This window comes from Eriocheir sinensis, chromosome 29 (genome assembly GCF_024679095.1).
Source record: "Eriocheir sinensis breed Jianghai 21 chromosome 29, ASM2467909v1, whole genome shotgun sequence".
In the NCBI taxonomy this organism is placed as follows: domain Eukaryota; kingdom Metazoa; phylum Arthropoda; class Malacostraca; order Decapoda; family Varunidae; genus Eriocheir; species Eriocheir sinensis.
This window is the reverse complement of record NC_066537.1, coordinates 8,679,186-8,692,331: the sequence shown is the minus strand read 5'-3', so window position 1 is coordinate 8,692,331 and position 13,146 is coordinate 8,679,186. Positions and strand designations below refer to the sequence as shown.

The 13,146-nt window shown below is 45.0% G+C and overlaps 1 protein-coding gene across 30 annotated transcripts in view; it reads left to right on the top strand.

Annotated features, from left to right (window-relative positions):
• The window catches only part of LOC127004981 (period circadian protein-like), a 141,040-nt gene that overhangs the window by 33,784 nt on the left and 94,110 nt on the right, over positions 1-13,146 (top strand). For 7 of the 30 annotated variants that reach the window (XM_050873369.1, XM_050873380.1, XM_050873373.1 and 4 more), the window contains exon 11: positions 437-556. The exons of 2 other annotated variants lie outside the window; for them this stretch is intronic. In XM_050873369.1, the coding sequence (XP_050729326.1) occupies positions 437-556 (120 nt within the window). Of the gene's footprint in view, positions 1-436; positions 557-2,121; positions 2,338-5,074; positions 5,215-5,567; positions 5,654-9,530; positions 9,614-9,878; positions 10,193-10,608; positions 10,773-11,312; positions 11,504-11,812; positions 12,034-12,386; positions 12,588-13,146 lie in introns of all 30 variants that reach the window. 21 more of the 30 variants (XM_050873366.1, XM_050873379.1, XM_050873377.1 and 18 more) reach the window with 14 other exon arrangements.

Sequence of the window (13,146 nt, the reverse complement as noted above, 5' to 3'; positions counted from 1 at the left end):
TTTCTTACTGTCTTTCTTTTTTCTATCTATCTATGCAGTTTTGTTTTGGGGACTTCTCTCTTTCCCTCTTTTGCTCTTTCTCTCTTTCACTCTCTCTTTTTCTTTTTCTTTCTCTGTCTTTCATTTTCTTCCTTTTATCTATGTATCTATGCAAAGCTGTGTCAGGTACTTCCTCTTTTTTACTCCCTCCTCTCTTTCTCTTTCTTATTCTTTCTTTTATTTATCTGTATAGCCATGTGGAGGGGACTTCCTTTCTCTTTCTCTACCTCTTTCTCTTTCTTTCTTTATCTATGTAAATCTCTCTTTCATAAATACATTTTTCAATCACCACATCAGCACATAATATTATAAAAAACCATATATGTATACTTAAGGAAATAAAATAGCTAATATGTGACCCTATATTTTTCTTTTTGTGTGTGCGTGCGTATGTCAGGGCCCGAGCGACATAGCCATCTTCCTGGATCCTGGGGACAAAGCACCCACACCCCTGCCGGAAGAGGTGATGAAGGAGGCGCAGAAGGCTCAGAAGGAGATCATTGAGCTGCTGGCGAAGGTAAATATGATGAACCTAACTGTGTATAAATCTGTCTATCTCTCGTTCAAATGTGGCTAAGCTAACAGTGTATAGATGAACCTAACTGTGTATAAATCTGTCTATCTCTCGTTCAAATGCGGCTAAGCTAACAGTGTATAGATGAACCTAACTGTGTTTAAATCTGTCTATCTCTCGTTCAAATGTGACTAAACTAACAGTGTATAGATGAACCTAACTGTGTATAAATCTGTCTCTATCTCTCGTTCAAATGCGGCTAAGCTAACAGTGTATAGATGAACCTAACTGTGTTTAAATCTGTCTCTATCTCTCGTTCAAATGTGGCTAAGCTAACAGTGTATAGATGAACCTAACTGTGTTTAAATCTGTCTCTATCTCTCGTTCAAATGCGGGTAAGCTAACAGTGCATAGATGAACCTAACTGTGTTTAAATCTGTCTATCTCTCGTTCAAATGCGGCTAAGCTAACAGTGTATAGATGAACCTAACTGTGTTTAAATCTGTCTATCTCTCGTTCAAATGTGGCTAAGCTAACAGTGTATAGATGAACCTAACTGTGTTTAAATCTGTCTCTATCTCTCGTTCAAATGCGGGTAAGCTAACAGTGCATAGATGAACCTAACTGTGTTTAAATCTGTCTCTATCTCTCGTTCAAATGTGGCTAAGCTAACAGTGTATAGATGAACCTAACTGTGTTTAAATCTGTCTCTATCTCTCGTTCAAATGTGACTAAACTAACAGTGTATAGATTTTTTTTTTTTTTTTACAACAGACAGCTCAAGGGCACAAAAAAAGGAAACAATAATAAAAAAAGCCCGCTACTCGCTGCTCCTAAAAAAAAGAATCAAAAGAGGTGGCCGAAAGAGAGGTCAATTTCGGGAGGAGAGGTGTCCTGAAAGAGTATAATGTCTCTATCTCTCGTTCAAATGTGGCTAAGCTAACAGTGTATGGGTTAGTCTGTACCTCTCTTTGATACATGACTTACTGACAGTGTGTGAGTGTGTTTCTACCTCTCTCTTATATATATGACTAACTAACAATGTATAAGGGTCAGCCTATCATACTCTTTTGTTTTCTACTTTTTATGATGCTTTCTCTTACTGTGCCTTTGTTTTTTTCTACTGACAGTGTATGAGTGTGTTTCTACTTCTCTTTTACTCGTACATATGACTAACTAACAATGTATAAGGGTCAGCCTATCATACTCTTCTGTTTTCTATTTTTTATGATGCTTTCTCTTACTGTGCCTTTGTTTTTTTCCTTTAGTGGTGAGGCTGTTTGTGTTTGTCTTTCTGTATTAACTCTCTTTCTCTTTTTCTTTCTCTTGCTCTTTCTCTCTCTATCTGTCTATGTAAATCTCTCTCTTTCATCAATATATTTTACAATCATCACATCAACACAATATTAAAAATTCTTCATATTTATTTAACTAAAAATAAAAAATAAAAGCTATCTTAGAACTCACTTTCACTCATAGTAAGTCTTCCTTTCATTACCAAAGCCTCTAGTCACTCCCCATCTCATTCCTTTACCTTCAATAACTGTTCTCTTCCCTCCTCCACACAGCCCGTTGCCTCGTACAAGGACCCCAGTAAAGGTTCGCAGGAGATGCGTCGCCGCACGCTGGCCAACATGATGAGCTCCATCGTGGACGAGCTGGACAACCTCGAGAAGAATGTGACGCAGACCACCAACCGCCACTCCCTCCTCGTCCCCCGCCAGCACAACAAGCCCGGCAACCACGCGCCACAGCCCCCCATCGGCCCGGCGCCCCCCAGCACGGTGAGTGTCCGCTGCGGGAACTGTTTGGACGGCTTGGGGATTTTGTGACTGAGTGTCAGAGTGTTTTTCTTTTGTGTGTGCGTGTGTTTGGTTAGAGGGATTGAGAACTTCCAAATTTTGTAAAAAATTTATTCTGTGAGAGTTTAATTGCTCTCTCACTGTTACTAAGACTAGAATGAAGTTGTTGGTTTTGGACACCTGGAAGCAAGCATTCTGTACTGTCTGTGTGACCAGATGCATCAAAATCATAACTTGATGGGGTTGATGCATCATGAAATGTGAAAGTAGAAAGGATCTTTGTAAGTTGTCCACAGGGGAAACTTAATGAGATACAGTTACCAGCAAGTCACTGAAGTGCTCCAGCCACTAATTGTCTCTGGAAAAGGTTATCTTGTCAGAAAACTCTACCTCGCAAGAAGTCTTGAAGACATGACCAAGATTTGGCCTCAGGGAAGGCCATCCCAATGTGAATATAAAGAGGGCAGAGGTGGTTAGTGAGAAATAGTGTAATCAGAGGGAAGACTGTCGGAGTGAGAAGAGGTCATACAGCAAGGAATTGAGGCAGGACAAAGCAGTGACAAGGAAAGGTTCAGCCACAGGAAAGGCAACATGTACTGAGGAACACAACTCCTGTGAGAAGCACCAAACCTCTGAGGCAAGGCTGGAGGTAGCGCTTACTTGCCAAAGGTGCCGCTCCTGGAGAAAATACTTTGTGTCAAGAAACTTCAGGTCCTTCAAGAGGCCTCTGGTGAAGAGAGTTGTGTTGTGTCTGCATCCTGGTTGTCTTTTATTTTTTATTTATTTTTTTTAATATTTTTACAACAAAGGAGACAGCTCAAGGGCACAAAAAAAAGGAAACTAATAAAAAAGCCCGCTACTCGCTGCTCCTAAAAAGATGGACTCTATTTGCTGTCTACCTTGGTGGAGGCTCTCAACCAGCTTCTGTGATAGTGAGGGAGGGTAGTGTGCTTGAAGTTCCTATTATAGTCCAACCATTTCAAATAGTCCGTTTGGGCATTCGATTCCGCTGGTCCTTTCCTCCCCTCTGCTCTGCCACACAGTCCCAACACCTGTCCCTTCCTCTCATATGTTAGCTATAGGTAACATATGAGAGGGAAAGATAGGTGTTGGGAGTGTGTGGCAGAGCAGAGGGGAGGAAAGGACCCACGGAACCAAACGCCCAAATTGATTACTTGAAATGGCTTGACTGTAGTGCTCACCAGTAACAGAACTCTGAGAAACTGAATTGAGGTATAAAAAAGTATTGTCAATGAAGATTATTTTTTTGATCTTTTCTTTGACTAGTTTATTTGCCTCACATTATACTGTCATCGGCATGTGATAATTTTTTTTTTTCAGAATTCTTTCCTAGACTTTGACCTGTAACTTTTTTGGTATAAGAAAAATTGTGGGCAGGGGGAATAATCTGTAATGAGGGAGCATAGCAAATTCTCTACCTTTCCTGCATGTGTCATAAAGCTTTGAATTTTCAGTGTCTGCAAAGTTTAATTTAATGATTATTTTAACATTTTAATTATAATATAAAAAACTATGTATATTTCCACTTATTTTGGTCACTTCAAGATAATTTTGAATGTGAGTATTGTGTGAAGTCAAGTAAGGGAATTACATAGAGTTAAGAAATGAATGTTAGGAACTTGCAGTGAGAGACAGGAGGAGGTGGAGGAAATAAATGAATGTAAGGAGAAATATGAGAGAATATGCGTTGAAAAATGAATGAGAGAAGGAAGAGGAGGAAGAGAAGAGTACTCGAGGACACACGTAATAGTCAGGGAAGGGAATAGCAGGAACTAGAAGAGGCAGGACAGTGCAGGCAGAGTGACAGGTGTGAAGATAATAAAGGAGAGTACTATGAGGGTGATGATGGGAAGTGTGAGGGTGATGATGGAAAGTGTAAGGGTAATGATGGGATGTGTGAGGGTGATGATGGGAACTGTGAGGGTGATGATGGAAAGTGTGAGGGTGATGATGGAAAGTGTGAGGGTGATGATGGGAAGTGTGAGGGTGATGATGGGAACTGTGAGGGTGATGATAGTATGCAGCACAGGGAACAAGAGTGAGATGATGAATGGTGAGACAAGAGTGAACGGAATCAGTGTTTGTGTACCAAGTCAGTTCCACCATTCTTAGTATTCTCATCAGTAAAAATAAACAAACAACTGTGGAAAATAATACCGTCTCATTATTATATCTCAGCATAGTTTCCCACAATGTTTCTTTATATTTGATTTGGGTACTAAATGAAATGGTATAGGTGTGAATTGGTGAAGATGCCCAGTGTGTTTACCTGGCAGAGAGAAGAGGGAAGGGAGGCTCAGAGGTAGATAGAGAGGAGAGAGACGGGAGAGTGAAGGGAGAGTGAGACAGTAGACAGGAAGGAGAGGGAAAGGAGAATTAGAGGAGAGGGAAGGGAGGCTCAGAGGGAGATAGAAAGGAGAGAGAAGGGAGAGGAATGGGAGAGTGAGAAAGTAGATTAGGGAGGAGAGGGAAAGGAGAATTAGAGGAGAGGGAAGGGACTGTGAGAAGTAGGCAGTGAAGAAGGGAGAGGGAAAAATAGATTAGGAGAAAGGGACAGGGAGAGAATGAATGAGTGGGATTTATCAAGATGTCTGATGTGAAAGATGGATGAGATGATAGTGCATATTAGAGAGTGAGAGAGAGAGGGAGAGCGAGAGTGATCGAGCAGCGTTTGTCAACATATCTGATGTGGTCGCAGTTTCCCACCACTCAGGACCAGGCCTCAGTGGTTATGGGGGAGATCTCCCCTCACCAAGATGACCGTTGCTATGAGTCCTACCCCTCCACCTCCACTCCGTCCAGCTACAGCAAGTTGAACTACAATGAGACCATTCAGAGGTACAGTCCCCATGCTCCCGGGAACCTGTGCGCACTTCCACCCCACTCCCTCACTTGCCTGCCCTCGTTCGCACCGCCACCACCACCAACAACAAGTGCAACCACCTCCTGACCCCTCCTGCTGCATTGCTTTAAATCAGCGGAGGCGAGGGACGGTGTGTGTGCGACTTGTACAATTTGACTTTTCCCCTACGTACGGCAACCCCACAGCACAGCCAATCGGGGCGAACGCTGTGGGCCGGTGGTGGTTTGGGGCACAGCAAAGGGGCGAGGGAGGGAGGTGCACACAGTCCCAGCCTCCCATTTTCCTTCTGTGTGGTGTAGGCTCATGTGTGAACCCCTAACTCTTCTAGGTCCAGAAGGGGCAAGAGAGTGTGACCTCCTCCTCTGAGTCCCCTTCCAGCTATGGGCACCTCAACTACTCTGAGACCATTCATAGGTAAGCTGTGTCATAAGTCTCGGCTCTGGCTCTGAGGGTGGTGATGATGATGATGATGATGGTGGGGATAGTGATGATGGTGGTGGTGGTGATGATGAAGTTCTCCCTCTCACGAAGTTCATTCATTCATACTTCTTCTTTTTTTCATTTGTTTGCTACAAGCTTACCTTCTTTTTTTTTTTTTTTTTTTTTTTTTTTTATCAGTTTCTGTGCCACTACTACTACTACTACTACTACTACTATGCTATTCTACTTCAACTACAACTACTTTCATTATTATTATTATTTTTACTACTACTACTACTACTACTACTACTATGCTATTCTACTTCAACTACAACTACTTTCATTATTATTATTATTTTTACTACTACTACTACTACTACTACTACTACTATGACCTTTGCTACCTGTCATCTTTCTCCATCCATCTCTTTAATCATCCAACTCATTTCTAGTTAAAGAGACAATTTTTTTTTATAACTTCCATAGTTTGTGAAAAGGCCAAGTAGTTAGTAATAAGAACACTTCAGGTATTAGTCGTAAATTAACCATTGCCGGCAGGAGAATAGTGTTCGTGCAGAAAGGAGCGACGGGGAACCGAGGGATAGGAAAGACTTTTGCTCGTGTGTGTGAAGGAGCGGCACAGTTCAAAGATACAAAGAAAAGTAGGGCAAGAACACCATATTATTCTTAGTGGAGGAAAGAATAAAGAACAACGCATAGTATAGTGTACAAGTTTAGACTAAGAAGTTGTTCCAGCTCAAACCGTTCATCGTTGGCATTTATTCTTCATATGCTGAGAGTCAAGGAGGTCAGAGGTCAAGGAGTGAGGGTTCCTGCTATGCTTATATTGGTGTATGTGTAGTGCGGTGACTAGGCCTGATAAGGAGCCTCCCATAACCCACTTGGTGAGCGGGCACCTCTTTGGCCGGCTCGGTATGAGTGGCTCTCCGTCACGCTGGTCGGGTTCAATCCCAGGCAGCCGCGATTAACCTCTAAAGGTCTTGATTAATTTCTCGTGTGTTTCGATACACGCAGAGGACGTGTGGGGATTACTGAGTAGTAGAAAAGTAGAAAATCAAATCTCGGGGCATGACATATGAAGAGTCAGGAACAGTGGGCATAGGGTCAGTGGCTGTGAGGGCATTCATGGGCGAGTCTGTCATTTAGTCATTATGTGTGTCTGTCTGTATGTCTGAGGTTGAGTTAGTGTTTAGGAATCATGAAAAGAGACAATTTGTATCAGGTGTTCATTTTTGTCAATTTGTTTTCTCATTTTATCCAAATTGTACTACGTTGTTGCAGCCAAAGTCTCTCATGAGCCCAGGAATGACGTGGAGAAGAAAAGAATATCTAGTTACATGATTGAGATTGGACGGATGTGTGTTTAACTTTGACTGGTTTGGTCCTATACATGAATGGCTGGATGTGTGTGTGTGTGTGTGTGTGTGTGTGTGTGTGTGTGTGTGTGTGTGTGTGTGTGCGTGACAGGTGGTCTTCACACTGCCTCGGACACACACTGTATGCCAGGCGCCAGGCAGTCCATCAGGCAGCAGCTCACTTGTAGAGGAACTAAGTATTGTTTTTTCCCCGAGGAGAGAATTGTTACCGTTATTTCTCAGTGATTGTTACAAGAAGTCTTAAGGTGGAAGTGTTGCCACACCTTTACGTACCTTTATCCATATTCATACTTGGATGTCAGACCCTATAGTGCCTTTACCTATAATATTAACCATAAATGAGGATGTATATATTATTTAATTGAATATATATATTCATACATTTATGTGACCAGTAGTATTGAGAGCTTACATTTACCAGCTACTTTTTCATAATATGTTAGTATTATGTTTAAGGGTGTGTAATGATCTCCATTATTATTATTATTATTAATATTACTGTTATGAAGGTTGTATTGGTGTTGAAAAAGAAAGGAAAGAGAGACTCAATGAAGGAAGGGATGAAGGAAGGCCAAATGCCAGTCCTGTGACACAGCTTACTAGTGTTACGGCTAGACCCCCCCCCTCCCCCACCACACCCCGGCCACACCTGTGGATGTGTGTCCTGGGGGAGGGGCCGGCGGTCAGGCTCTTAGTCGGACACACTTTCTATGGTGCATATTTGTTTGTAAGCTACAATGGTTATCCTGCTCTCAGAGACCCACACACGGCGCCTCGGTGTTCACCCACACACAGCAGCCTCAACAGTGATGGTAGTCATTATGAACACTGTTGTCTCAAATAGTCTAGGCTGGGCTGTTGTCATACACACTGATTTGCAAGTGTAATGAAATCATAGTTTTCTGTGACTACACCCAAAGTGAGCCGTTACCCTCGGTGATGGTGCATTGTGCAGGCTTGCATCAGCCTGGTGTTGTCAGCCTTGCCGTGGCCAGGCCAGGCAGTGGCAGGGGCAAAGGTGGTGGTGGTGCTGGTGATGGCTGGCCACCCCTGCCCCTGCCACACCCTCCTGGCCTGGCTGTGGCTGCCGTTGTGTGTGTCTTTGGTCTGAGTTGCCGTGGGGCTGTGCTGCTCGCCGCGGCTGTTCTCTTATCTCATGCACGCAAGCACTGGCTTACTCACTGGTCAACTTTGGTCTCAGTCCTTTGAATTCATTGCAAAAAGTCATCCTTTAACTGCATTGCAAACAGAATTCTGTACAATACTTTAATAAAGTATTTTTGGAGAAAATATAATTTTTCCTCCCCATTCACTGATTTGGCTGCCCCAGTGTGAGGTGTGGCAAAGGTGTGCTGTCACCTGCCACCACTGTGCCTTGAGATGATGTGACATGGTGTGATGAGAGGTCTCTGAGGGCAAGAGCATGTCAGCTTTATTACTGCTAGAACTGTCATATCTACTTCCATGTCCCTGTTTGGAATGCCTTGACTGTCAAATGTCCTTGGTGTTCACAAGACACTATTTGCTTGTTACTGTTATGCTTGTGTGAGGGTAGAGGAGGAGGAGGGTGACACACAGAGGGTGAAGCTGAGCTAGTCACTTTACAAAGTTTAAGTTGGATTATTTTAGCAATGAGACTTTTTGAGTATTATTCTTATTCAGCAAAGCCAGGACAATGATGGGTGGCTGTGGGGGTGACAGCGCTGAGGGATAAATGGACTGGTGCAGGGAAACAGGTCACTGAGAGGTCAAGGGGAGCATGTCACAGGATTAGGCCAGTCAGGTCACCACTGGGATATGTCAACAAGAGTACACTGAGTGAATAATGGCAGAGAAATTAGTTACAGATAGCTAAATGGCTGCTTTGATATCAGTAAGAATATGCAGGGTATGAAAACTGGACAAATAAAAATTTGAATCAATGAATGAAAAAAAAAAAAGAAAAAAAAATGTGATGATGAGGATGGGAGTAAACAGATAAAGATTTCAGACAGAGGATGATGGTGAGGTAGATGTGTGATGCAGGGTAAGGCAGGGAGAGATTGAGGGTGATATGGGGAAGGAGGGAAAGAGGCAGGAAGGAAGGGATGGGAGAAGAGGGTGAGGGAGGGTGTAGTGGCAGGAAAGGAAGGGATGGGGGAAGAGGGTGAGGGAGGGTGTAGTGGCAGGAAGGAAGGGATGGGGGAAGAGGGTGAGGGAGGGTGTAGTGGCAGGAAAGGAAGGGATGGGGGAAGAGGGTGAGGGAGGGTGTAGTGGCAGGAAGGAAGGGATGGGGGAAGAGGGTGAGGGAGGGTGTAGTGGCAGGAAGGAAGGGATGGGGGAAGAGGGTGAGGGAGGGTGTAGTGGCAGGAAGGAAGGGATGGGGGAAGAGGGTGAGGGAGGGTGTAGTGGCAGGAGACTAGGCTGCATGGTGCTGGAGTGGGCACGAGGGGGCCGTAAGGGAGGCGGGAATGCCACTCTCTCATGTGTTGCAGGTTCTTTCGGAGTCAGCCCAAGACAGTGTCATCTGATGAGAGCGGTGACAGCAAGATGGAAGTCTCCCACCTGGGCAGTCTGGGTAAGATTCCACTATTTGTACACCTTTTGAATCTGTCATGAATACTATTGATTTCTTTTGTAATTGTATGTTGCAAGTCTTTCAAAACTAGCGATTGTGTAAGTCCAGTGTGTCTCTTTCGGCCACCTCTTTTGATTCTTTTTTTAGGGGCAGCGAGTAGTGGGCTTATTTTTTATTATTGTTTCCTTTTTTTTTGTGCCCTTGAGCTGCCTCCTTTGTTGTAAAAAACAAAAACGAAAAAAAAAACAAGCTGTCCCCCCCACAGGCTCTACCACCAACAAGCAATCCCAAGACAACTCCCAGTCCCAATCCGGCTCTGGCTCTGGCGACAATTGCAACCACACCAGGAAGTCCGAGAGCACCGGAAACGGCAGCGGCAGCGGAAGCGGCGACACAGGGCGGACGTCCAGTGTGGGGCGGTCCTACAGGCACGTGCAGCTGACGGAGGAAGTTCTGTCCAAGCACAACGCAGACATGCAGAAGATGTTCATGCAGCGGCAGCGGACAGGACTTAAGCCTCACAAGGACAAGGGCAAGCTGAAGACCATGAAGAAGGCACTCAAGAGGCCTGTGGAAAGGGTAGGTCACGGGGCTCTCCTGCAGGCTGTTTTGGGGGTCGTCATGCCTTCTCGCACTTCATTCTTTCAGTCGTCTTTAATAACGATAGTGTTTATTTTATTTTAGTTCCACTCCATAATGATTGCTCTCTGTTATCCAGTATTTATAGGAGTGACTTTAACAGATTAGAGGTTTTATACATAGTTCTGCTTCATGATCACAATTCACTCTAGCTCAGCGTTTTGTAATCCTGGAAATGCCCACAACTCCTATGAAAGCCTTGTCAAATAGGTGTTCTTGGGTGGCGAAATGTTTTATAATACCTGCCACTATACGAGGAGTAACTATGAGACGAATTGGTGTGAGTGTGAGTGCAATCAGGTGCGAGTGTGCTGTATTTTGTGGTAACCTAACGCCTCCTCTTCTTGTTGGTTCAGACGTGCGGTGTGAAGCGCGGCGGCGGGGCGATGGAGCATGAGGCGACGGCCAACAAGCAGCCCTTCCTGGCACCCTCTGCGGCAGGTTCCGGCTCCTCCCTCAAGCCTTCCTCCGCTGACGTCTGGGCGCATGGCGAGAACCAGACACACATACATTCCTCTGGGTAATGCCCATACTCTTGACTTGGGAATTTTGCTTTATATATTTACTTTTTATATGAGTAGATTTTGTCTTTTCTTGGGTTGCGATATTATACTGTATTTCCTCACGTGTCTCTTCCTGGGTGGAGTAAGACAGCCAGACACACATACATGACTCAGGATAATTCATGTCCTTGCTTTCCTGCACCATAGAACATATTTTTTTCATTACATTCCTAATTATCTTGCCATATGAATTTTATGCTTTATACATACTTCAGTTTGTCATGTATGGCTTGAAGTAATACATTTGCCCTTCATGTGCTGGGCATCTAGTGTGTGTGTAGGGAAAGAATGAGACATGTGTATCTCTTGTAGCAATGCCTTTTGACATGTTCTCTTTGCTGTCTCCTGGCAACACCCACACTTAGTCATTTCTTGCAACATTCCTAATACCTGCTGTTGGGTGCACTCATCCATCTCTTAGAATACCAAGACCAAGTTTCTGCGACAAGCCTCGTAACATTCCCTTGCCTTGCTCTGATTGACCTCTTGTTTGTCAGCAGGTCCGTCGGGGCCGCTGTGGGACAGGGCACGACCCACGTGGCAGCGCCCTCCTACCCGGGCATCATGCCGGGCTTCTACTTCCCCACCAGCACCTCCAGCATCTCCCAAGTCCCCCCCGTGCCCCGTGCCCCCGCCCCGATGCCCCTCGTCCTCCCACCACAGCAGACAACCTTCCTGCACCCTCAAGGTAACCTGTCGTGTCTCACTTACCACTATGGGGTCAGGAAATGCATCTCTATATATTTTACTGTATCGTTTAGTTTAATTGGTCTGAAGAATATTTGAGATGGTACATTCAGACCTCCTCATCTGTGGGGTTTGCATCAGTGAATTCTACAAACTACAGATGAAAGATGATTGTAAAAAAAATGTAGAAAGTTCTTAAAAGCAAAACTTGAATTTGTCACATATTGAGCAGTTAGTTGTCGATGTGTGTATGTGTGTGTGTGTGTGTGTGTGTGTGTAGGTTCCAGAGCCAATGTTACTGTGTTTATAGGCGTGGCAGTGCCGCTGCAGTACATCCCTGGGGTCATGTACCAGCCGGTGGGGCCGCCGCTGTTCAACGCGCCGCCCCTCATGCTGCCCAACGTGGTGTACCAGCACACGGCGGTCCATGCTCCACTCACCCAGATGCCCATCCCCATGTCTGACGGGGAGAAGCCATCCGGGGCTGAGAGTGACCATGACCTGTTTGACCCCATCCCTCAGTCTGCCAAGGTGGGTCTGAGGACTGTATTCAGCAGGAGTAGTGTAATTTTTAGTAGCATGTACTGATTGATTTATACCCTTCACTTATATAATCAACTGACTTTTGATGATCAGTTGAGAAATGAGAGTATTGTTTCTGCAGTCAGCTGGGCATAAGTTTGATCCTAAGGTACAAACTTCTTAAAGATAATGCTGCTACCTGTACAAATTTGTCAAGGTTCCTCCATGTTTGCAATCCTCTGAGCTGACGGTTGTTTATTTGTTGTGACAGGAAGAAGCTGCCTATTCCGTGTAGCTTGTCAGTGTTGCCACCTCACAGCACCTTCACTGTATTAACCTCCCGCCTTGTGTGTCTCCATCAGAGCTTCATCGCCAAGCACTCCACCCCACACCTGCGGCGGCCTGACTCACAGGCCACCTCCGTCAAGGCTGAGCCGGGGTCAGCGCGCGGCAGCACAGCCTCAGCCTCGGGCAAGCTGATCAGCTCCCACTCCCACGTCGCTGAGAGTATCCGCTCCTACATAGAGGACACCACAACTGTCTCCCCGGGATGTGCCCCCAAGGTTAGCGCAGTGACTTTTCTTTGTGTTTTGGTGGTGGTCATGCTTCTTCCTTCCTCTCCCATCCACCACTTCTCACTGTCACAATATCCCTCGCCAATGTTGCCAGATTGTCGTACTCAGCCTCTTATGTTTGCCGATTTCCGACTCCAAAACTGCCTCCTCGACCCCAATAACTGCCTTCATATATAGTTATCATTAAAATGGTTAATTATTGGTGTTTTTTGGCAATAGCTATGACTCAGAAACCAGTAAATACGAGGCTCCGAGTACGATAATCTAGCAACGGTGTCCCTCGCTGCTCTTGCCCTTCTCTTTTATTCTCCACTTCAAGGCACACCTCACAGCCCCTCACATTCTGCTGGCCATGATTCTACCGTGGCTGCTCCCTCCCAGTACATCTGACCGTCTTCCCTCACAGATTGACCCGTCCCGTCATATTGCACCTTGAGTTTTCTTCCTCCACACCTTCCCAGTTTGCCGTCCTTCACTCTCCATCTCATCCTCACGGTCATTTCTCTGACACACTGCCAGACACATTCTTGATGATGTGCCTGCCACC